A 25,097-nucleotide genomic window follows, 5' to 3' on the forward strand; every position below is an offset into this window, starting at 1 on the left:
CGTCATCTCATCCCCTTTCACTTGTTTTTAAGGGAAGCTTTTTTCTTTTCTTCATTATTTTCTTCTACTTCCTTTGCACATCACTCTTTTCTCAAATTTCAAAATGTACGTAAGCAAATGCAGGATGGAAGCGCGTACTCTAAGACTCTCCAAAGGCGTCTTCTCTATCTCCTTCGCCTCACCTGAGGCACCTACGGCACAGGTGGCACAGCTAAGAGTCAGAGTATTCAGAAAGCAAACAAGTTCATACCTGGTTGGGACTGTCAGATGAACATAGATTAAAAATAGAGCTAAACCACAACTTTCTACTTGGCAAAACTATGTTTTAGTATTTCACGCTCATTTTGGAAGTCAGTCTGAGATATTTGCCCTTTTAGGAACACATTATCTGAGCTTTTAAACGAAAAGAAATAATGATTGTTACTCAATCCCTGTTATGATGTAATCAGAATGACCTCTAAGTGTGGAAAAATGGAAAACAATGCACAGCCTCCAACTCACTTAAATTATATTGATAGCTTAGTGGTAGCATCTTGAATTTAAAAAATAATTGCATTCATCTTCTGGGATACAAGTGACTGGAAAGAAGGGTACTTTCTGAATAAGTTGGTCAAGAATGACCAAATACTGTGCAATTTTGAGACAGCACTAATTTGTGATATCAAAGCTAAAAATCCTTTTTCTTATCTAAAATTTCTAAAGTGCTTATACATGCATGTATTGTCTGATTTCCTTCTCATTTTGATTTATGATTGAGATTTCAAAGTCTGGAATGTAAATGACTTAGCTAAAATCATTATTGAACTTCTAAAATTCAACTGAGAACAAATATCCAAAATGAAACCTCTTCTGTATGAAGTGCTTAAGCAAAACAAAGTTAGAATTTCCATGGAAACAGCCTGGAATTCTTGAAGGAAAAGAGAGGACAAAAGTAAGCATGAAAATGCATTTATTTATTTTTTGGTTCCTCTGTACCTCTGCCCCTGCAAACTTCAGGCTGTCATCTTAACGAACACTTTCAAGCCTCAGAGGGAATTAAGGAGAACAATATTTGACAGGAGTGAGGAAGGAGCTAAATATAGTTCCCCTGTGAGAGAAATATATTCCATAATCTTCTCCTCTCCCCTTCCTTCCCCTGAGCAATCTCTCCATCTTTCAATGTGATTTTTGTGCCGCTCTTGCTGTACAGCAAGTTTAGCTGTGACTTGGTTGGGACAGAAGGAAGGTAACATGAGATACCTTTGTCCTCTTTTGGGAGGGTCATTTCATACAAGACAACTGCTGAGGTCAATGTCCAAATTAATATTGTATATATTCCCACAGTATAATTTCCATCTGCCTAATAGTTCAGAATATCTAAAATGCTCTCATATCAGTTAACTCATTTGATCAGTACAATCTGAGAGGTAAACAAATCAACTATGTTGAGTACTATCAGCTTACACGTTACCAGGATAGAAGGGTTCAAGATCACCCTGCTGGTAAGTAAAGAAACCAGACCTTGGCCAGCAATTTGGATCTCAGACCATTGCTTTCTCCGACTATACAAATACAACTAACCTCCTGACCAAGGTAGACACTGTGTCATGGGTACTCTCCCCTCTTTATTAGAAATTAAGAACTTTTATTTATTTTAAAAATACATGCTTTAGCATTATAAAGTAAAAATCTTGCCCTCTCTATAACTGCTAATACTGATCAGTAAATACCTCCAAGAAAGGTATAGTCAGGGATACATGGACTTTTGGTTTCCCTGAGTATGGCTATTTTTGACAAGCTTTTCCCAGAACCTATTTTTAATTGATAAATCAAATAATGTTTCATTTTAAAGCTCAGCAATCAATACATGACTTACAGAGGACAAAAGTGACCTTTTGTAAATCTGAAACGTTAAATGTTGAACTTGTCTTTTGGAATAATCATTGATGCATTGGCTGAATTAAGTAACTTAGAAAATTATTTTACTGATCCAAGATAATACCTTGGGGTGCAATAAAATCTCTCCCTAGGGATACAGTGGTATCTATTTTCTTTGGAAAATTAAAGGCAGTTAAGGTTGGAGATTATGACGGCTCTAAATAGGATGATAGTCATCATCAAGTACAAAGTCTGGGACCTCCCTGGTGGTCCAGCGGTTTTGATTCCGTGCTTCCAATGCAGGGGACACCAGTTCCATCCCTGGTTAGGGAACTAAGATCCCACATGCCGTGCGGCCAAAAAAAGAAAAAATAGAAAGCATGATGGAATCTGTTATTGTAACTTTCTGCTGCTTATAAGTTTTGAAAACTAATGGAATTCAATAAAAGATATCATATCATGCATTTGGGAAATATTAAGACCAAGGGACCAACAGACAAACCATTCCATAATTAACATAACGTGTATACTTTAAGACAATATGACAGTCATTCATTTGATGTTCTAAGACATACATTATTAGATATGGCCACATCATTGTGGACAAAAATTAAAAAATAGAAACATTCCAAGAGGTGACTTCCTCTTTGGTTAGCTTTCACTATAGGGCATTACAACAAGTGCTACCAGTAATCATTTATCTAGATAAATAGTAATATATTTGACTGTGCCAAGTAGTTGATATACTTTAATACTTAAATAACCATTTAAGACAGGTAGTACCGTCCAACATTATAGATGAGAAATCAATAAAAACCTCACCCCAAAAGTGAACTACAAAAAGCAATGTGTTCCATTCACATTGCTAGTACCTGGTACAGGCTAGCACGAAACCTCAGTTTACCTGATCCCAGCATCACTGTGCTACTCCAGCTTCGAGTTGACTGTTCCCCTCTACAGCCCATTCCTTCCAAGCAACCTTCAGGTAACCAAGTATCACTGCCATGAATCGTCCTTTAGGGTTCACTATTGGGGGAGGACCTATATCATTTGCTAAATGTAAGGCAGATACTGAGTTAATGAAATTTACTTAAAAGGTATAAAAGCAGGGCATCTGGGAAGCTTTCTGCTCACTGAAAATGTTACCTGTAAATCACAGCCATTAATTCTAGTTAAAGGGAGAAATCATTCCACTTTTACAACAAAATTAGAAACAACCAATGCAACAAAAGTTTTTAAAAATTATATTTAATACAAGTGAATAGATTAGAAGATCTGAAATGTTATAAAGCAATATACACAATGAATAAATAATTTGCACAGGAGAGTCATGTCTACATTACATAACACTGTCTAGTATGGGAATACTTAAAGTAAATCCAGTGATAATGGAGAAAGTCCATAAAAATGCTAACCTGTCTTCCCTTGTATGAAATTGTTCAAGTATAAAAATCCAATACAGTGTAAAATAGTATTCAATTTACTTTAAGAATAAAAATTACAAGTATTGCAGTTTCAGAAGAAAAATGTAAAGCAGCATTTAAAAACTACATAAACTACATAAGAAGAGTGTTAAACTAATGAAGTACCAATAAATGAGAGCTACACGAGCAAAAATCAGAGAAGGAAGCATGAAACTAGCAATAGGTCCTGTTAAAAATTAAAAAAAAAACCTAAGAACTAAAATAAACTAAAATGTGTTAATGTAAGAGTACTCTCTTATACAGTGCACATATGAATTTAAATAAATCCAAGTCAACATCTTTAGTTGAATAGGTTAATATTTAATATGCTACATCTAGACCTACTAAATAATTTATGCCATGAGATGAATACATAATTTTACAGTGTCACATCTAAAGTTCCTTTCTTTAGAGTGCAGCATAGTAAAACTTAAAAATAAATATCTTAAATAGCATTACTATTAAGGCACAGTATAAACCACATTATCATTAATTGTTGAAGAATTGTAATCTCATTAACCTTGTTGTCTCATGTACTGTATTCACTAATAAATAGTTTTAAATATGACTCTGAAATAGATACTAAAAAGTGTAAAATTATTTAAAAAGGGAAAAAAATAAATGTCCTTAAGACAGTTCTTAAGGGTTTAGAGTCTGCAAACTTTGCCCGCCTTTAATCATAAGCCACGAGTCGACACAATAAATAGAAAGAGAAGGCTGTTGTAGTAAAAGCCTGATCCTATTTCAGAATCAGAATTGCTGACACCAGCAGATACAAGTTTCCCAAAATTGAAACAGGATGGGGAGAGGGATTAGAATGTGACAAGCTCATCAAACAAGCACAAGTGATGTGTTCTTTCCAGAACTGTGTGTGTTATTGATTGTCTGTACAGCTGTTGCACCCATTCATTCCACATCACTTGTTTCACAGTCCCACTCATCCACTGGGTAGATGAGAAAATAGCTTTGGTGCCTGTCCACCATTTCACCCACCGCCATGCTCCTAGATTGATTGTTCGATGCCCATTTTTGAGAGTAAGAACATTACCTTCTTGAAATAGTTCTCTAGGCCATAGTGACTGCTAAAACTGACAATCAGTGCTTTCACCATTTTTTTTTTTTAAATCTGCTTTTAAATGTAATTCAAGCTACATATTGCTCACTCTGTATTCCCTGGTTCAACTAGATTCAAACAGCATTTTCTAACTGGTAAAAGACAGTTTGCTTCCCTGATACTATAAAAAGAGCAAAAGTAAAAATCCCGTTATAAAAGTGAAGTTCCATTGTTCCTCCTGCCACCGTTTCGTCGCGGCCTTTTATTTACTCAGGCTCTTTGGGATTGATTTCCAAAACTGCGCCCACTCCCCCCCTCATTCTCATCTCTTTCACGTCTAGAACTACTACTGGAGTATTAAAAAAACTAATCATCATAATTCTGCTTCACAATAGCATAGCTTTTTTTTGTTTTTTGTTTTTTAAAGCTGTTAAGTCAATGTTAACTCTTATTAGCTACTGAAAATTGGGAAATCGGGAGGGAAAGAGGAAACGATTCGACTTTGATCAGGTTCTAGCCTATTGCATCCGGTCTGTTTGCAGCTGCTGAGGCTGATACTGGCCAAAGGCAGCGGCGGCGGCAGCTGCGGCGGCGGCGGCCGCCGCGGTCCCAGGGGCGGCGGCGGTGATTGGCTGCTGCACCGCGTAGCCGTAGCCCCCGGCCGTGACGTAGCCCGCGGCAGCCGGGGAGGCTGCGTACGGGTACTGGTCGTAGGCGGCGGCGGCGGCGGCGGCAGCGGCGGCCGCCGAGTACTGTGCGTACGCGGCTCCCGTGTAGTCAATGTAAGGTGCGGTGGAGGCGGCCGCTGCGGTCGGCTGGACGTGCGGGATGACCACGCCAGGCTGCACAAAAGCCTGCGGATAGACATAGTGGGCAGGTATCCTGTCGAGAAACGGAAAACAGAGTCAGGCAGGAGTTGCCTCCTGTCTGGAGCATGGCTTCTGCCGAGATCAGACCAAACTCAAATTTAGTGGTTATTATGAGCATAGGGTTGCCACAATATCGACTTGCCAGTCACCTGTGAAAGTACTCTGGCGGGAGCCCAAATCATGGAGTGCCCCAGAAGGAATTCAACAACGAAAATAGGATACCCTCCCGGCCAGAATTTTGATTCAGGATCATTTTGGAAGCAAGAAATGGCATGGAGCCAAAGTTTGGAAAAATAAATCAAGTTTCAGGAGGGCCTCGCGCAGAGGAGGTATTTAATAAATGCTGAATTGAGTTTAAGACTTGAGAAAATTTTGTGGTGAGTTCGTTCAACAAAAATGGTTTGGACAATAGAAAAATTCTTAACCGTGAAACCAGGAATCCAAAGGGAATCTGTGATCGTTCAATTCCATAAGGGTGATGGCCGGTTTCTCAAAAACTACAGTAAATTTCAACAAAAGCCGTATGTTTATTATCATGGCAACCCTACTGGAAATTGCTATGCAGACTCAGCACACATTAATCTCTCTGCAACCTCAGTCACCCTTATTAAAGATAATAATAATGAAAAGAGAAGCAGGCGCCAAAATAAAAAAGGAGTTTAAAAGATCACAAGTGTGGTAAACACAGCAGAATCACACTTCTCAAACGAACTGTAGTGCAGCTCACTCTATCACAAGAGGCTGTTGTGGGAAGCTACAGAAATGCTATTAACATTCATGGCAGTGATTCCCAAAGAGATGTGCAGCACGCTTTTGGTCTTTCTTTCTTTCTTTTTCTCCATTAAATTCATAAAGACACAAGGGTCAATCAAACCTGTTTGACTATCAGGCAACCGAAGGTCAGCCAGCTTGTTTATCTCTATGCAAGACAGACAGAAGGGGTTTTGGGGAAATGATGAGGTTGAGGGAAAAGGTAGGGTCAGGGAAACACAACTAAATATTTCTAAAATTAATATCAACTTAAAAGGATTACACAATAAGAGTAAGGAAACTTTTTTTTTTGAGCATCTACTAAGTCTTGTTTTATCCTCTAACTCAACAGAAATAGATTTATTAGCATATCTGTTTTAAATCTTCCCTACTGGTAGATATTTTATACAAATCAATTCTATTATGGTGTATTATCCTGCAAAAGTTCTAGAAAGTGAAACAAAATTGAGTACCTTTTAAAATGATACATTCAGAGGTCACATACAAGACACACTCCAATGGCCTTACTTAAAAGTTACTTTTGTTAAAAAAAAAGAAATCACAAGAGGTATTTTTAAAAAACCATGCATCTCAGTTCTCACTCTTGCGATTCATAACTGCCCAGTTAAAACGCTACCATGAATATCTGATTTATTTTCATCCTTCTTTAGAATAATCTCCATCAAAACCCCCTATATTTCTAAAAATATGACACCATAATGCCATCTGGTTGTTGCCAAAAGCAACTTACAAGAAGTACAAGCACAAGTAACAATCTTCGAATTTTAAAGAACTCAAAACAGAAAACTTCATATTTAGATTATGAAAACATAAATTTTGCTTTGCCTTTTCAGAGTTTTACTGAAAGCACTCATTAACCAACATCCATGGAAAAGATGAATTTATCACAGAGGGTAGTGAACTTTGACCCCAATGATAAAAATACACTCAATTTTACTAGACTTGTGGATCTTTCCCAGTGCCAGGAGAAACGACGTCATCAAGTGTTTCTGAGGACACTTAGAGATGTTCTTAATTGCTTGTCAGAAACCAGACGGGTGGTCATGCACGCACTCAGAACTTCTCTGCAGGTCAGGTGCCTGGCTCGTTCAGAGCGACAGGTGTGGCTTTATGAAACACCGTCCCTGGAGGCCGCCGTGTCCACGATGTGCAGACACGGATAAGAAAGCCTTACTCATGCCAGTTTACATGTGGTGACGGACAGCAGGGGCTGCAGCCGGGCTATTTTTGATCCTGTCATGCGACAAGGGTTTCCAGCGGGTAAAATGTCTTTATAAGGCCAAAGTAAAACATCTATCAGCTCCAAAGGCCAGCCAGTATGAATCTCACTGATACTGAAACATTAACCCCTGTGCTCCCAAAGTTCCAAAGACAATACGATAGTTGCTAGGCTTGTATCTCTAAATAAAGGTGGTAACTGAAAAGTTTAGCCTACAAAAAGGCAGGATAAAAGTGTGTGTGTGTGTGTGAAGAATGCTTTAAATGATACACGGGCAGTGTTGCTTACAGGACTCTTGTCTCTGCGTTTATTTTACATTAATAGTTTTCACTTGAAAATGCCAACCAATGAGTATAAAGTTCCTTGGAATATCAGAAACCTACATGAAGTCTGGCAAGGGTTAGGAAGCTATCTAGCAAGCAAATGAAACCCTAGAGTTTTTAAGTCTTAGGGAAAGGAGAATCCAGAAGACCACGGAGAGACTAAAATAGTTCAGAAGGCAGGCAGAATCCGACTAAAGGGTGAGGTGGCACTTCTGAAGCAATTCCTGTATTAGGAGCTCTTTTAATAGTCTGCGGAACCCATTAAGGCAATTTGGGAATCTCCCTCCTGCTAGAGAGCTACCAACATCCTTTCCCTCAGTGAATCATAGAATGTAAATGCCTAGCAGAAATGAAAGCGCAAGAGCAAGGCCGACACCTTGGACAACTTTCAAAGAAAATTTACTATGTTTTCCTTTTCTTCCTATCACTTCAGGTCCCTCTGGCATCTCTCTGTGACTTTTGACATCCTAAAGGGTTTCCTCTTTCAACCTATCACATAAACTGCTGACACAGGCTGCATCTCATTCACTTGTTTAAAGTAACCTAGGTCCCTAACATCCTACCAAATTAAGTGCAAACTTCTTAAACTTTGGCATGCCAGGCCTTTTATACTTCTGGCTCCAAAATACTTTTTCCAGTATTTCTTCTCACCTTTCCTTGAACCCAGGTCAGCTGGGCTCCTTAATGTTTCCTGGACATACCACACACACCTAGAGCTTCACCTTCGCTCGTGACATCCCTCTGTCAGGGATGCCAATCCTCACTCCACCTTTACCTGTTGAAATCGCAACCCTATCTACCCTAGCTCTACCACTCACCACGTGTAAAGCCTTCAGGAATTTGCTTCACCTTTTTAGTCTCACATATTTCTCATAAGTGAAATAAACCTAATATTTCCAATCCTAGTATTTCCAACCCTGAATTGCTGTGCATTAAATAAAATTATCTATGTGAAGAGCCTACAGTGAGGAATATATTCATGGCAAGAGTTCCCTATCCTCCATCATAGTTTAAAATCTAGGTCAACTTCTACCTCTTTCATGAAGACTTCCTAGATCCCACCAACCTGATGTCTCTCTGCCTTATCTGAAGCCATATAGACAGCCCTTCTGGGCGCTTCTCAGTTTTCTTACTAGATTATAAGAGAGAGCCGAGTTGCGTTTTCCGGACTACAGCTTGACACAGAGGAAAGAACATGGCTTTGGAGGCCATGATTCGGAACCTAGAACCAGACTCTATCACTTAGTAGTCCCTGAGGGAAGTTAATTAACCTCTCTGCATCTCAGTTTTTCACCCATGGAAAGGACATTAACAGTGCCTTCATCAAATAATTACTGTGATAATTAAATTATATAATTTATGTAAATCCCTTATCAGTACCAGGCAAGTAGCAGGTGTTCAGTTAATGTAAATTACTGTCCCTCCTGCTCCACTTAGTGGACAGTATAATACTTATTATGCATTAACACAGTGAGAGTAAAACTTAGCACTTAAAGGAGTACTAAGTAAATATTTAAGTGTATTTCAACGTGATCTAAACTAGCCCGGAATTTTCTACTCACAGACCCATAGGCTCTCCTCTCCAACGTTTCAATAAGAAAATGATTCTTTCAAATATAAAATATTTATAAGATATTGTTTAGCAAATCCACACATTTCTGTACATCTGCCCACTGTGTTACATCAGAAATTCCTTCAGGCCAAGGTTTTTCTCTTTAAAGGCCCAGAGTAATCTGGGGGTCATTTAAAGACCATATAAAAAAATAGTTCCTAGAATTTCAAACAGGTCAAGTAAGATTAAAAATTCTCAAGCTTCTTTCCAGGCCTAAAAATAAGAACATGTGGCATTCAAATAGAATTTAGGATGACCAGGTGTGATTTGTTAGGTCCAGACTCCGGGAATTAGAGCAGTGTTAAGAATCCCTTAAAAAAGAAAGAGAAGGCTTGCTTGGTCTATTTGGAATGCTATCTATTTCTAATAAGAATCTCAAGTTCAAACAATTTATGCAAACAGTAATAATCACCATCCTTTATAAAGACAGCTAATATTAGAAGGGATGAAAAACCAAAGGTTACTATCAAAATAGGCTTCATTTAAAATCTCCATATGACACATCTTATTCTGGTTGTTATTGCCCTTGTGCTACTTTCTTTCTCAAGGATCTGTAAGGACTACCACAGCCAGTCCAAATTTCTATTCTAGCTCTCAAGACCCGCCATAAGAGTCTGGTTTCTCCATGAGCTGAGTCTTTTCTCCTCTTTGCCTTCGCTGATGCTCCCCTCACCTTACAGCCTTTAGACATGTCCCTTCTTCCTTTTACCTGCCCAGGACCCACCCACTGGTCCAAGGCTAGTTCCAGTCTTCACAAAGCCTTGTCCAACTCCTCCAACTCACCCATTTTCTTGCTCTTCTGAATTCCTTTTGTACTTAAAATAATACCAAGTAATTTAGCAATTAATAGTTCCTGATTCGTTTGTGTTAGTTTGGCTTCCCAAACTAAAGTGCAATCTCCTTATTTTGTACCATCCACTAGCACAGAGAAAAATACTCATGTGCTAATACCGGTTGATCGATTTAGCTGTATAACAACTGTCTCAAGATTATTAATGTGAGATCATGACTAAGTTCACCATCACTTCTTAAGATGGATGTTCTCGTCCCCAATTCTACCTTAAACATAGTCTAGACCAATGAGAGGGGGATCCACAGAAGTAGTTGGACCCATCAACCCACTGTTTATCATCAGTATCCGGAATGGTTTGGCTGGGGCATTGATAAATTGTTATGGGTATACGAAGGCCCTTTCTAATCATATTGGACAGAAGACTCTTCTACGGTTTAAAAAAAAGTAAGGGTTGTCAGTAAGTGAGATCTCGATATGGTAAAGGGAAGGTTATAAAGAAGGTATTCATGGAAAATATAACTTGACTCTTCCAAGTCAAATTATTATTACTTTTTTTGATCTATTCTTGGAGACACATAAGGTAGACATCTATCTTTGTAGATAGAATCCAACCTTCCAGGTTACACATGTAGATATTCAGGTGCTAAGCTAGAAAAGAAACTGTTGTTGAGAATGAAACACTTCTAAACAGTTAGAATATTTAAAAAGAGAGTGTAAATCTCTGGCATTAGAGTTACAACCATGTTGATCAGGTAGAAAACAGCCAAAACAGACCCTAGGTGTTCGGAATAAATTGAGGTAGTTGGGGATCTCCCACCCATATCGCGTCAGAATGGAAGGGAAATGAGGGAGCTTGGATGAGGAAAGCTGGTAATCACAGAACCCACAGAACACAAATATAAGCAGGCTGTTCACCTGAGTCAGGTCTGAAAGGTGAAAGTTACTGCTACTCTATTCAAAAAACTGGCCAGTGTTAATGAAATCTGATGAGAGTTGTTGAACCTTTACATTAGAAGGCCTAGAAGTGGATATACATTGCCAAAGAAAGAACCCCATTCCCAGAAAAACACCCCAGTAAAACAGAAACTTAGGACATGCAAGCGATGAATCTGTATTCTTACAGAGGGAAATCACACCATTTAGCACTCACTACAAAAATATGGTTAAATGGAAGTCACAGGCTACAGCTTAAAAGCAAGGAAAAAAAAAGGCCCTTTGCTTCCCATGGCAAAGTCAAAAGTCAACACCCGTCAACACCACCACCAAAACCAAAAACACAAAGAGCCCCTTCCCCGAGGAAAAGAAAACACTTTCACTACAGCTCTTTTCAATTAAGTAAAAAAGCACACAGTTTAGCTATCAACACCACTTCATTACTGTAATAAATAAAATAAAGCACACGGAGGTCTATTGACTATTGTGAAAAATAAAACAACAACAGCAACATCCATGCATCGTTAATCACCATCTGAGCTTGTGTGTCTGAGTCTACTGGTTACAGAGTTTAATTCCAAACAGAACTATTCCACCTCTTATCATCGTATCCTTCTGATCAGTTAGCTTAACTGTATACGAGCCCTGTCAGGTTAGAAAGAGATAAATACAATTGAGTCAAGTTGAACAGTAGTAATAGTGTTGGGACACAATTGTCTGGTACACAAGTCATACCTGGTATTTTTGTTTTGTTTTGTTTTGTTTTGTTATGTTAATCATGAGCTCAAATGTGTCTGTTTTGGAGGCTGCATACTTGGTCAGATAACTTGACTCATCTAAAAATATTTATTTTATCAGCATTCAAAATACACAAACATATATAAATATGTATAATCAGGAACAATCTGTGACATGATGGTCTTATCTGGATATAAAAAAGAGGCAGGTTAACAAATGATATCCATATTGAAACTTAGGAGGGCCTGATTAATTGACTTACCCAAAAGGTCTTTGTATAAGGGCTGGATGAAGCTGTTGAACACCAAAGGCAAAACCTAACAATAAAACATACCACATTCTCTATTTGTGCATGGTTAGGCATTTATTACTTCTACATATAAAATGCAATCACACCTTTCACTTAGAAAAGGTAATCATTCTTTTAATACTTTAGAGAAAATATTATACATATTTTTAAAAGTCATTTTACTAAGTTATTGTTGATCTAAATAAAAATTTTAATGGGCTACAAGTGGAAACTAAAAACGATCTGCAAAGTTTAGTTGACAGACACAGAATAAGACCTTAGAAAATCAGACATAGAGAAAGTTCTTGTGGAATGAAACCAAGAACAATAGGACTTGATAATGAAGTTACATGTCACAAATCTTCCTACAATTCTGAATCATGATCTATAAAAAAGCCTTTTTAATTTGGAACATTCTGGAATGCTTTGGACAATGCTTTGGAAGATTCTGGATTTTACAGATTATAGTATTAAAAATTCACAAAACAAACTCTTCTTTCTTTTCTGGATAGCGTACACAGACACACACACACACTGTATTAGACAAATACATGTTTTTTAATGCTCACAAATATTTGCACATGCACTCCCTTTCTTGACAACCTAGTTCCCTAGTAAATCTGTTTGGGTTGAAGTGTCCACCTCTTTCCAAAATTTCAGATGCACAGACTTAAGAATGAAGAGTACACGACTTAATCAAAGTTGCATGCCCAAGAAAAAGATTACATTTGTTCAAGAGTCGATTCACAATTATTTGTGCTCGTGCAAAGGGCAGTGTTGTAAACCATTCAAGAGGTCATGTTTCCACATAAACAAAATTCTCTCCCTTTTGGTGACTAATAGCTATGTGACTCTGGAGTAAACCCTTTCTCATCTCTGCAGCAATTTCTTCATCTGTGACATAAGGCTCCTGGAGTGCATGAGATCTCTTCATCCTCTTTCATTACTAAGATATTCTGGGACTTTATTTTGAACATTGACCTGGCAGGAACCACCACCCCTATGCTTCTCTTGGCTCAGTGTTCCAGTTGAATTGCCCGCTCTGAACACAGGGCAACGGGTGGCAAAAGGAGAGACAACACTAAGAAGTATAACCAGCTGGAGTTGACACATTTGGCCCATAGCATCCACATGTGAATGATCTACAAGTGGCTAAAACCCAGAAAGTGGAGAGTAAACTATGGTTGTATATAGGAAACAGATGAGTCAAGCTCAAGCCTGAGTGTGTGCAAACTGAACTGACCCCCAAGATCTATTTTTTGCCCATAGGTACATTTCAAGTCAGGAAAGGAGTGTTTACAACTCTCATCTACCTTTAATGCCTTGGTAGAATAACCAGCCACAGCTCACCTTTACTAAACATCTACAGATTCTCAGGGAACTAGTGTCTTCCCAATCAGGGATTCATTCTATTCAGAAGTGGGGGGGTCTCTAGTTGGGGGTGGGGCGTCGAGGGACATTGCTCACCTGGTTGCATGATCCTTGGTTTTGCTCCCAAGTATGCCAGATTCACATTGGCCTTCCTGCCATCAATGATGGGGTTGGGATCCTTGCAGGCTCTTTCGGCAGCAGCCCGGTCAGCCATGGTGACCTTAGCAACATACACACACAGACATACACACAAAGCTCTAAATCAACCCCTGAAGAAACCAACACTCGCACTGGAGAAGTCATGTGTTAATAAAACTGAGGGGCGGGGGGGTCTTAAACTTTTGCTTTCTTTTTTTTGGGGGGGGGGGGCTGGAACTTATCCCTTGATCCTCCATCCAAAACAAAACAAAACAAAAGAAGAAAACAGAAAGGAGGAAAGAAAGAAACACCGCCCTCCCACCCCCCAAAGTTCTAAGGGTGCTAGTAGGGCCTAGTAGAGATTTGGAAGCCTGAATTCTGTCTTAGAACTCCTCCAGATTCCCCCTCCGCCGACCATTCCCCAGGTCCCTACCCGGCCTGAGAGGCACTGTTTGCTTTAAAGAAAGACTAGCCTCACATCCGGCCGGTGTTCCCAACCCCGCAAACACTCCCCAGCGACAATAGCTATTGTCCTACGCTGGGGCTCCCGGCTCCTCGGCGGCTGAATTTGCTCGCTGAAATCTCCAGGAAGGTTACTATGCTCTCTTTCATTTCGGCAAAGAAAGAGCCAGAGGTTCATCTTTTAAAAGAACTCATCTTTGCAATTAAAAAAGGGTTGGGGAGGGGTGGCATAAGAAGAAAAGCCCCAGACCTCCTGGGGTGTCCCCTCCCTGCCCCAGCCGGAATGCCAGGAAGACACACGCATTTTTACAAAGCAACAGCGCGCTGAACGACCGGCCTCCAACCCGGGAGTGCAATTCGAAGGGGCTACGGCCCCTCCCTCCCAGACCTCCGCACCCCCAAATCCGGCAGTCATTACAGTTCTCTCCCTCCACCCCTGCTCCGCCTGTCCGCCGACACCGCAGCGCTCTCGGTCCCCTCGGAACCCCGCGAGGCAGGCGCCGGCCCTCCCTCCCCAGCTCCGCCGCGCGCAAACTTTCAGTTCAGCCGGGAGCGAAGAGGCAGCGCCGGTCACGTCCGCTGGGGTCCTCGCGCGGCCACGCCGAGCCCCTCACTCCCAACTCCGACCCCTCGGGCCAAGCGCCACTCTGTCCCTCCCCGCCCCCGTGGTCCTCTGTTTCCCCGCCAAGCTCTTTATCGCCCCCTCCACCACCATCCCCATCCGCGCAACTTACAAATCCGTAGCCCCGGGACTTGCCCGTCTGCCGGTCGGTGATGACCACCGCCTCCTCGATCTCGCCGAAGACCTCGAAGTACTTGCGCAGGCTGGCGTCCGTGGTGTGGTAGGGCAGCCCCCCGACGAAGATCTTGGTGTACGTCGTGTCCTTCTGGGTCGTGTGCATCTTCGCGCCCGCCCCGCGGCTCGGGCTCCGGCTGCGGCTGCGGCTGCGGCTGCGGCTGGGGCAGCGGCTGCGCCTCCTCCTCCGGCTCCGCGTCTCCCGCACTCTGGCGCGGCCGCCGGGGGCTGCGGGCGAGCCCGGGGGCGAGGGCGGCGGCGAGGCGGGGGCGAGCGGCCGGGGTCGGCCGAGGGCGCGGGGCGCGCGGCTGCCGAAGTCGCCAGCAGCCCCGGAGACCTGACTTCGCTCTCTCCTCCCGCCCCCCCTGCCGGTCACGGTAAAATTCTCCGGATCGTCTGGGTTAGGCTCCGGTTCTGTAGGATGTGCAAACGGTTTCCACTCACCCGGCGGGGAGGCCAAAGCTGAAAAGGGAGGGTGGTCCTCAAGCGAAGAATTGGGTGCGTTTAGAGGTAGACTTTTCTTTCCTAGAAATTAGGTAGGTGTCTCGGGTGCGGCGCGGGGAGGGTCGGCGATGAGAGCGTCCGGGCGCGGAGGTGGGCGGGCGGGGGGCGCGGCGGCGGCGGGGCCCGGGGCGGGGGACTCCGCGCGGCTTCGGCTCGGGTTCCGTCCCTCCCGCCGCGGAAGCTGGAAGACAAGTGGCGAGGACGCCTCTCCCCCTCTCTGCTCCCTTCCCCCGCTGGCCGGGGGTCGGCGCCTGGCTGGGGAGGGGGCGGGCCGGACGCCTGCGATTGGCCGCGGCCGCACCTGGGGCGCCCTGCGCCGCCGCCCCCCAGCTGTTGGGAACAGCTGCTTCTCTCCCCGCGCGGCGCGGCGCTGGGCCGCCGGGCTCGGGCACTGGAGCCGGCGCTGGGGTAGGGCTGGGGAGGGCTGGAGGCGGCTTGGCTCTCGGCGTCGCCTGCCCTAACCCGTCAAAGTCCTAGGGACTCGGCGCGGCCCCAGCCGGGACCCGGGTTGCGGGGATTGCGCCCGAACTGGGAGCTGTGTCGCCTTCCAAAACGGCGACGCGAGGTCTTTGCGCTCGGCCTTGGCGACAGGGCCGGCGACCCGCACTGACGAGCTGGGGGGTGGCGCGGATGCCTGGGGCGGTTCGCTGGGAGGCCAGTTCCCTCCCGGGCGCGGGGGCCCAAGAGCTCCGCCAGCGATACCGGAATTGGATGCTCCCGGGTCTGGAGAGTGAGAAGGAGGGCCCCCAACCCTCCTTGACCCCAAAGAGCCGGTGCTGGGGAGAACCAGCGAGGCAGAGCCAGGAGGGAAAAAAAGCTTTGGCCCTCGGGTGCGCTGCGGAGAACCACTAGCTTTCATTGCTCACCGCCCAGCCAAGCTAAGTAACCGTAGACACCTGTCTATCAGACACCGCTTTCTATTTCAAAGGACCATAAATTAGTACTTCACCTCACAGTCACCAAATTTGTGTTACCTCCTTAACTTATTCCTCCCTAACTATTCGGGAAGATTGGTACAGATTTCTCATCATAAATCCTTTCCCCCCCGCCCCCTAAGCAGAGAGTTAATCAATTTCCTTCTATTTTAATTGTAAGGATGTTTAGTGACTTGATCTCAACTGTCTTATCAGGATGTACAGTAATTGTAAGAGGTGTAATTTTTGAAATCGACTTGTTACATAATCACTGGTTTCTACCAGCAAACGTTTACAGCATTTGTAGAAATACAGACTTTAGTGCAGCCCACATATATTTATTTTTTATATCAGCTTTTGGCAACTTCTTTTTATCAAGAGTACCTTCAACTAGGCTGTAAGATCATGGTCGTAGTTTAGGTTTGGCTGAAGATATTTAATGTCCCCCATCCCCTACTGTTGGCACACAATTTGCTTTTACGTCATTTCCACCAGGAGTGTCCACTGAAGTCCACCCAATAACTGCCCCTGGGCTGCAACATTTATTCTCTTTAAAGCAGTTCAGTATGTTAACCTATTAGAGAGGCACATACTTCTGTTCTTCTTTCCAGGGCACCTCTGCAGTCAGCCCAAGAGGATGAGATATATTGCATTTGCAAAAGCTAATAGGAATGCAAATATTCTTGTGCAAAAGGTTGAATTCTGTTCTTCCTCTTGCTGACATCTGCATGAGGTTGACCTTTTGAGGTCATCAGTTTCTTTAAGTTTGAACCCCCAGCAGGAGATAGAAAGAAAGAAATCTAAAGTTTCTTGAGAAAATGTTTGTAAAATCCAGTTGAAGAAAAATATTTTACAGACATATGAGAGCCAGAAAGTGAAATTGTAAACACCCTCTCCTCATTGCTTAAGTAAAATACAGGTTTAAAAGGAACTCTGTGTACTGGTACAATGAAAGATGATTTTTTAAAATTAGAAAAACAAAGCAGGCCACGAAACAGAGGAGGTGTGTTTTTTAAATATTCAACATCCATCTTGCGGTGTCACTTAAGAATTACTGTACTTAGATGAGGCTCAGGCAAAACATCTTTGTGAGGGGAAACTAGTTACAGAGAAGAGTGACTTTGGCTGTCTCACTTCTCTTCCTACCGGGACAGGAGCCCACCCCAGAGGGACTGTGATAAAGGGCAGAAGAGCGTCTGGGAGAGTAGCCAGAAGCTCCAATATTCACTAGGTAAAGTGGTGAGATCTACAAGGAAATTCTGATCCTATGCTGGGATACCTGTGTTGTAGAACTCGGCTTCTGGAAATAAGATGCTTCCCTGCCATAGTCCTAGAGAAAATAATGCAGCCACCCTCCCCCTACCCCATGTAACTCCTGCCTGGTGTGCTTTTATTCCTTCAATCCAACAGTAAATTTATAGCTTCATTTGAAACTTCCCTCATTTTGTATGAAATGATACCTGGATATCCCTGATTTTGAATTCCAAAGATAATTAAAGCATTATCAATAATCTGGTGTTATGTGATTCACTGAAAACAAAGGTTAAATGGAATGGAGCTTCCTTATTTTCCAAACCAATCTGAATAGAAGCCATAACTCATACCCGGTTCTGCTTGACAAACCATTGAGTGCCCCCCCAAAGGCAGGCACTGGGCTAGGGCCAGGCGTTACTGACGCTGGGTTTGTGTGACATCTGCACAAAGGTGGGTACAGTTATTATGGCCAGATACATTCTCAGTGGATTTATGAACCTGAGCCATCAGACCATGTAGCCTTGGGGGCATAAAATCTTTCTGAATTCAAAGTTTCAAGGTTATTAAGTACCAAATATTTCTGTATAATTACCCAGTACAAATTCAGGTTTGAAAAACAATACTGGGGTAATCCTTTTGCTTGCTCAGCTGCTTTTGGCAGAGAAGAACGCTTGTATATTCACAGACCTCGTGCAATATGATGTGTGCCTCTTTGGAAAGAAAGAGCCATAAAGTACTTTAAAAGTTATAAATAGGTTCCACGTTTGTCATATCCAAATGACTACACATGGATAGCCCTGAATCCTTGGTTCCTACTCCATGGCAAGATCGATATGACTTTATTACTTACAGTAAATTATTGTCCACTTGGTTCAAAATCTTTATCTGACTACTAAAAGCCAAAACCAAAGTTACAAGTTTCACATTCACTTATATATTTTCTTCCTCCCCCCACCCCTTTCCTCTTAAATTAATCATGGAAATGAACTCCAGGCCCAAGGCTTATGAAGAATGTTGAGAAAAGAGGGTAATAGCATTTCATGAAGGGAGAGAAGTACTATCCCCACTTACGGTGGTGCCTGTTCCAGAGGTAGTACATTGCTCTGGGCAGCAAGTCTCCTCCAGGCAGGGTTGGCCTCCTAGATGTTATTGGATCTCCCGTAGGTCAGCTAAGTCCTCCACAGGGTTCTATACACATGAACACTGAAGAAATATCTACTGAAGAGAACTGCTGTCTTAAAGATATCTACTTGCATGCTTGATGAGAGAAAATACATTCTTAGCTAGAACTAACCACTTGTAAAGTATTTAGGCCAGGCACTTTTTTTTTTTTTAATTTAGGAAACAAAAAAATGGCTCCCACGAAATCTTTTGTTTTGGTTGTTTGGAAACGTTTACTTATTTTGAGAGTCTGTGTGAGCACTCTGATGTAAAACTAACAGGTTTTCTGCCCTTTGGAGAGGTCCCATGATCAGATGTATTTCTGTTTCTCTGGGTGGGTTGGTAATTTTCTCTTAGTAACAGATAACAAATGTGTGTAATAGGTTATGCTGCTATTTTAGGGTGCAGAAGAGTTGGCAGTCAGAAACCTAGTCAGTTCAGCTCAGATCCACCTCTGGGAGAATTCTAGTCATGCTGCATTAAACCACATCTAAGCTGGTAAGTAAAGTGAAATGGAAATTTGTAACTGTAATTCAATCATGAAAATCATAATGCCTCTTTCACATCAAGCATCCAGAAAATAGAAAGCGGAATAGGGTCACTTTGGAGGACGAGGGAAGGGCAAAAATGAAAGCGGGGGCACGGGGGGTGGTAGTGGAGGGGGACAAAAACATTCCCTGCCAACCTCGCCCTTGGGACAGTTTCACTCTGCCCATGTAGAAGTGGCTTTAAGTGTATGCACACTTTACATTCTAGTATATAAATCTGAAAGGAAAGGAAGAGAATGCAAACATTTTAAACCCACCGTGTGTTTCTTCACATTTTAAATTCAGGGTGTACTTTGGTTCTAAATCTTTAAACAGTGAGCCTTGGAGCTGCCAAGTTATTTTAAGGAGCTGAGGATCTCTCCAAATGTACTGAATGACTGTCTCTTGATGACAGATTCATTCTAATGCTGTTGCTGGGAGGCAGAGGACACTGTGTGGTGGAAATAGCCATGGATCCCAAAACAGGAGACCTAGGGCCTAGCCCAAGCAGTCATTAACCAGCTCCAAGACCTTGTTTGGTTTCGTCATTAAAGAGTACATATGTGGTTAGAAAAGCCTGTGACAGTCCTCGCTGAGCAAATACGCCCTAGAATGGAGGATGCTAGTCTGACCCTTTATTTACAGATGTTTAGAGGGTCACCTTGGAATCATGAGAGAGCCCAATGTTGGCACTCAAGTGTTATTTATTTACTTTTAAAATATAAACTACGTGAGGTTATGTTGTACGATGGATATTTTCCCTGCTAACAAAGGAAAGGCATATTTATGACAGAAAATTATGAAAAAGCATAAGACATACAAAGAAAATCAAAATCACCCACAATTCTACTCAGAATAACATAATATTTTACAGTGTCTAACATCAGGTGTTTCTTGTACATAAATATACGCTTACATGTGTGCTTGGAGTTGAGAAAGCTGAGGCCTAGAGAGAAATGGCTTCTAATAGGTCACATATCTAGCAAAGGATGCAACTGGGATTCAAATAAACCCTATTTTACATGTGAAAAAAATTTTTGTTAAATTTACATGTAACTTAGACATACTCAGTTGCACAAATCTAAATGTACACGTGCATATACCCATGTAACCGGTACCCAGATCAAGATGTAGGCTGTTGGCATCTGAAGTGGAGGCAACGCTGTAGGACTGAGCCCTTGACCTGTGGGGTCTGTGCTGAGTCTGGGTAGTTAGTGTCAGAATTGAATTGAGTTGTTGGACACTTAGCTGGTGTTGGAAAAGACACCACTCTTTTGGTATCAGAGAAAAGCAGACAGAGACAAATCACCTCACAAGGGTCACTGATTTAAAGTATACACTATGTCCTGGAGGAGGATGCCTCAATCTTGCAAGGTCTCACCTCTGAGAGCGCTCCGTGTTTTGAACAGAACATTCCATCCTTCTATCAGCTTTTGTGTAGTGAGGCATGTGTTACAACCAATGGATTCCATGATCATGTGCCCAGTCTTATGCCCCTTTATCGTAAAGAGGATATTTCGGCCTATTGCAGTATTATGTGGAAGCCTACGCTAGTGGATCAAACGCTGCTCCTTGTGAACAGAAAGGGCAAACTCATACCCAGAATATATACTCATACATAACAAAATCTCTGCTCCTTCGCGGGTAGAAGGAGTCCAATGTGGGCAACTTGCTGCCAAGGGGCTGGTTGGTCTCATAGAAAGACAGGGAGGTATAATGGAACAAGCGCTGATCTCTGCTGCCGGCAGGTTAGACATCCAATGAGCCTCGGGAAGAGCTGTAGGGTTTGTGCATAGCCTCCATCCCTGCCACCTTGGCCACTCTGTTCCTGTATCCATTGTGCCTGCCCTGGGTGGCTGATGACAGAAGCTAGCTGGTGTCTACTGGTCAAGCCACTTTGTCGACCTGATGTGGTGATACATTTTGTGGTGGTTACATTCTGACAGGCATTAACATACGCTACAGAGGTCTCCACACTTGGTGCCCGCTGCCCTATAGCGATCCACATGCCTCTTTCTCCTAAGACTTCTGGGTCCCCGATCTTCCAACATTTCTCCTTTCAGGGTTCTGAGCAGATGGCCAGATAACTTGCTGCCCCCATCTGTATTTATTCTAACCTCCGACCACTTCTTTTCCGACATAAAGGTGGATGAACTGGTATTTTGCCTAAATTGTATCCAAAGGGAGGATTTCCTTTCACCACTGTCTTTCAAGGCCACCTTTGAATGGGGCTGTACCACAGTTACCATTCATTTTTGGCTCGGATCCCACATAATAGACTGATTATTACCAGCTACTTTATCATGGCCTGAACCAGAATTCCTTTAAATCAATTATATGGATATTTTTGGTGAAAACTTCTTTAGACTAAAAATATTAATGTATCTCTTTATTTTTAAAACTCATCAAACATATCTTGAGGCTTGTTTTGTAGCAATGAGTGTACTTATGTTGGATTTCCAGCAAACTTTTACCAAAAATGCAGGAGATTTCTCTTTGTTTTTAAGGTACATATTTATACAGAAAAATCTACCAGAGTAAATAAATATCTTCTTCACACTAATTTTTTGCCTTTACCAAAAGACGAAGAAATGATCAGTTTTAATGATCAGATTTTGAAATACAGAAGCAAAAAAAATCATGGGTCCATCAAAGTCAGCTTCCCAGATTGGCATCCTTATCCCTCAATTTCTGGGTAAATTGTATAAAATTAATTATAATATCTCAAAGTTTAGCCTAGAACATAATTGTGTTAATGACAATGCTCAGAAGCAGTGTAAATGAACTAAAACCAACATAAAGAGTCAAAATTACAAGGCAAATATGTCTTTTAAGAGAGCCATAAACTTGAATCTTCACTGCCTTAGAATTCATTCTCCTTTCTTCATACATATATAGGTTTGTTTTCTGCAAATGTAGTTCTTGAGCACAGAAATTTTATGCTCATTGATATAAGCATTTGCAACTGTTGCCTCAGCGTACATGGGTGAGTTTTTTAAAAGAACACGGTCAAGGAGGAACCAGAAGTGTTTGGCAAGGCTGTGTACAGCCCCCTGTTCTGGATGGAGAAGGGACATGAAAATGGGGACATATCTGTTCCTAGCGTGTGGTTTTTTCAGCGGATCATAGTGCTTTACAATGGCTTGGCTTTCTCTTTCTCTTGGAAACTTTCTGGGCCTGAAAACATCATTCCAGATGTTTTCTCTGACATCTGAATATTGATCTTTCCTTACCCGGCAATTTTCCTGCATAACCACAGGTCTATGTCCTTGTTGTGAGAGGCAACTCCAGAAATTTGGAGCCTAGAAGGGAGAAATAGAAGAAACAGCAGAATGACCAGTTGAGGGAGTACAGGAGTGTCAACTAAGGAAAGCACGAAGTCTATCTATACTTATATCAGGCTCTGCCAAAGAGACAAGTAACAATAAATTAGCCAAAAAACACACTGAAGAGTCAAACACAATCAGGGTTTCTGTCAGATTCTGGCAGTGATTCTGAGGGGATCTTGTGCAAATAAAGAAACCTTTCTGTACTGTGTTTTAAATCACATAAACAGTGAAAATAAAGATATAAAGATTAATATGCATGTGTATACGTATAACTGGGATTGCGATATCTCTTTCTGTTTACAAAGCAAAGCAATTCAGCTAATTATATCCACCAAAACACAGTGAAACAACCCAAACATTTAATGAAAATAATTTATTTTGGCTTATCTATTCTGTTTCTATTTATATTATGCTGCATGACAGTCCTTGGCCCCTCTTTGTATATGGAAAAATGTCATTTTCAACTTATACCGAGAATCCCTGTCAATATAGGCTATCACAATTAAAGCAGTTTTCTTTTAATTTAAAAGGACAACTCAAGAGATGAATTGCTGATATAAAAGTTATTTAACTTAAGTTAACTAACTGCACAGTTGGTTATTTTTCTAATCCTAGGACGATGTTTATAAAATATTTTCCCTCACAGCTTTAAAAACATATTTTTTCTAATTGTATTTTTCTTCCAATTTCAATTTACCTTTTCTTTTTCTTGCACACTTATGGGTGTAAAACTGTCATTGTTTTTTTCTTAGGAAAAGAAGACCAACAAGCAATTTTACATGAAAAAAGCAAACATTTTCTCAGGATGTACTTTATAAGAAATATCATAGTACTATGTATCAAAATTAATTAGCTTAGGTCCAAATATTGTATACATATAGGCCCATTAAATATTTTTTCTTGAAAATATGTTTCTTAGTGAATATATATATATATATATATATATATATATATATTTTTTTTTTTTTCCTCCTGGTCATGTTGAGATGTCATCATCTCAGTCATACTGGTAAGTTTAGGAAGAATAAAATATTTATGACTGGTAAATATTGCAGGTTTGGAGATTTTTTTAAATGTTAGAAAACCCAAATCTACCTCTATTTTCCGGGAACCATCCTGGACACTTCTATCACAAAACTCTCTAAATGCCAAAATGCATTGGTTAAGGATTTCCAGAATTCTCCTCAGATCATTCAGATCCATAGACAAGATGGGTTAAAAAGATGAATTGCTCTATTTTGTTTCTTAGTGGTGTAAGGCAGAGAAAAACTTTTCTGAAAAGTGTTTGGTGTGTATGATGTTCGTCAGTATCCTGATTTCTCTGCCACTCTTTTATTAATATTAACTAGGCTATACTTGTATTATTTTATATCTTAGCTCAGCAAAACATTGTTAAACTATTATAACCAGGAGGAAGAGGCTAGAATATGAAGATTTCAGAAGAAATAAAATTTCAATTAATTCTAAATAGGAGGTAAAAAGTAGGAAAAAAAGAGTGCTTTTTCCTCACTTGGAAATCAATGAGCTGCTCAGTATTATCCAAAACCAAAGGATGGGTCCCACATAAAAAGATTCCATTTGGAGAGTTGCCTGTGATAGTAAAAAACTCTATAAAGTTGCAATATATTAAAAAAGAGTAGAGAGAACTTTCAAAATTTGATCTATTTTTCTTGGTCAAGAGGAATCAAAGGGTCTAAACAAGTAGTTTAAGAATATATTGAAAGAGGAGAAACTCTTCAGGAATGGTGGAATAAGGACCTCTGAAAATTTGTTCTCACATAAAAGCAATGAGAGCATCAGCCCCCAAAATTGTCAAAATCAGTGTTTTCAGAATTCCGGAAATAATCAAACACTTGCAAAAATTTGAGTCACATTTATTGAAGAAAAACAGGTGACTCTTGATAAGAACAGTGAGCTTTGTGGTATTTTATCTTCCCCAATTTCCATCTTCTTCTCTCTAGTTTCATAGGAGTCTTGAAAACCAATACCCTTGCGATCACAGTGGGTGTGAAGAACAGGAGCCTAGCAGCCACTGGAGGGAGTAAAGTGGTGCTGGAGCATCCCCCCAAATGCACCATTCCCAGAGAACTGTCGTTATTTGACCTGTCCGACAGCTTCCTGAAAATCTCCACTCACAGAGCTTGTCTTTATTTGACCTCATGAAGAACTCAGCGCAAATGGCCTTTTTTCCTGGGGCACTTGTCAAAAAACTTTCAGTGGTAGTTGTTTAACATTGTAGCTGCCTGAGGTCATGATAACCAGTGATGAATAAAACACTTAAAAGATAAAGCCAGGGAATGAGATGTCCATAGGGAGCTTTGTAAAACTCTGCCATATTCTTGAGAATCTAGGAGGCCACATGCATTTGCAAGACTGTGCACATTCATGGGAAAGACCTGAGAAGACCCTAATCTCTCACCTTTGGCTGACCTTGAGGTCCTGTGCAAGCAGGAAGTAAAGGCTAAACAGTTTTAAACTGCCAGAGCATTGAATGTGTATCCCAACATGGACACAAAGCTTCTTGAGGAACGCTGGGAGACTTATTTGTTCAAGGCATTTGGGAAATTGATGTCCAATTGTTAGACGATAACTAAGGTAACCAGGCAGAGACTTTAGTGGTTAGACCCAACACAGAACACACACTTCAAAGAATTACTTCATCAAGTTACTAAGCAAAGAAGCAACAACAACAATAATAAACAGCTATAAGCACCAAGGAG

The 25,097-nt window shown here is 41.4% G+C and overlaps 2 protein-coding genes across 3 annotated transcripts in view; both read right to left on the reverse strand.

The window, feature by feature from the left end:
- Window positions 1-3,085: 3,085 nt before the first annotated feature.
- RBM24 (RNA binding motif protein 24) lies at window positions 3,086-15,396 on the reverse strand. Its single transcript, XM_082345456.1, has 4 exons — window positions 14,627-15,396; window positions 13,389-13,512; window positions 11,895-11,949; window positions 3,086-5,256 (listed from the first exon to the last, which is right to left on the reverse strand). Exons 1-4 carry the CDS (start codon window positions 14,792-14,794, stop codon window positions 4,893-4,895), a joined length of 711 nt encoding a protein of 236 aa, XP_082201582.1. The 5' UTR covers window positions 14,795-15,396; the 3' UTR covers window positions 3,086-4,892.
- A 599-nt stretch (window positions 15,397-15,995) lies between these two features.
- STMND1 (stathmin domain containing 1) overlaps window positions 15,996-25,097 on the reverse strand; it is a 109,923-nt gene continuing 100,821 nt past the window's right edge. For both annotated transcript variants that reach the window (XM_082345433.1, XM_082345432.1), the window contains exon 6: window positions 15,996-22,350. In XM_082345433.1, coding sequence (XP_082201559.1) covers window positions 22,278-22,350 — 73 coding nt within the window. In that variant the 3' untranslated portion in view covers window positions 15,996-22,277. The remainder of the gene's footprint in view (window positions 22,351-25,097) is intronic.

This window comes from Balaenoptera borealis (assembly GCF_965194805.1).
Source record: "Balaenoptera borealis genome assembly, chromosome: 12".
Classification (NCBI taxonomy): Eukaryota; Metazoa; Chordata; class Mammalia; order Artiodactyla; family Balaenopteridae; genus Balaenoptera; species Balaenoptera borealis.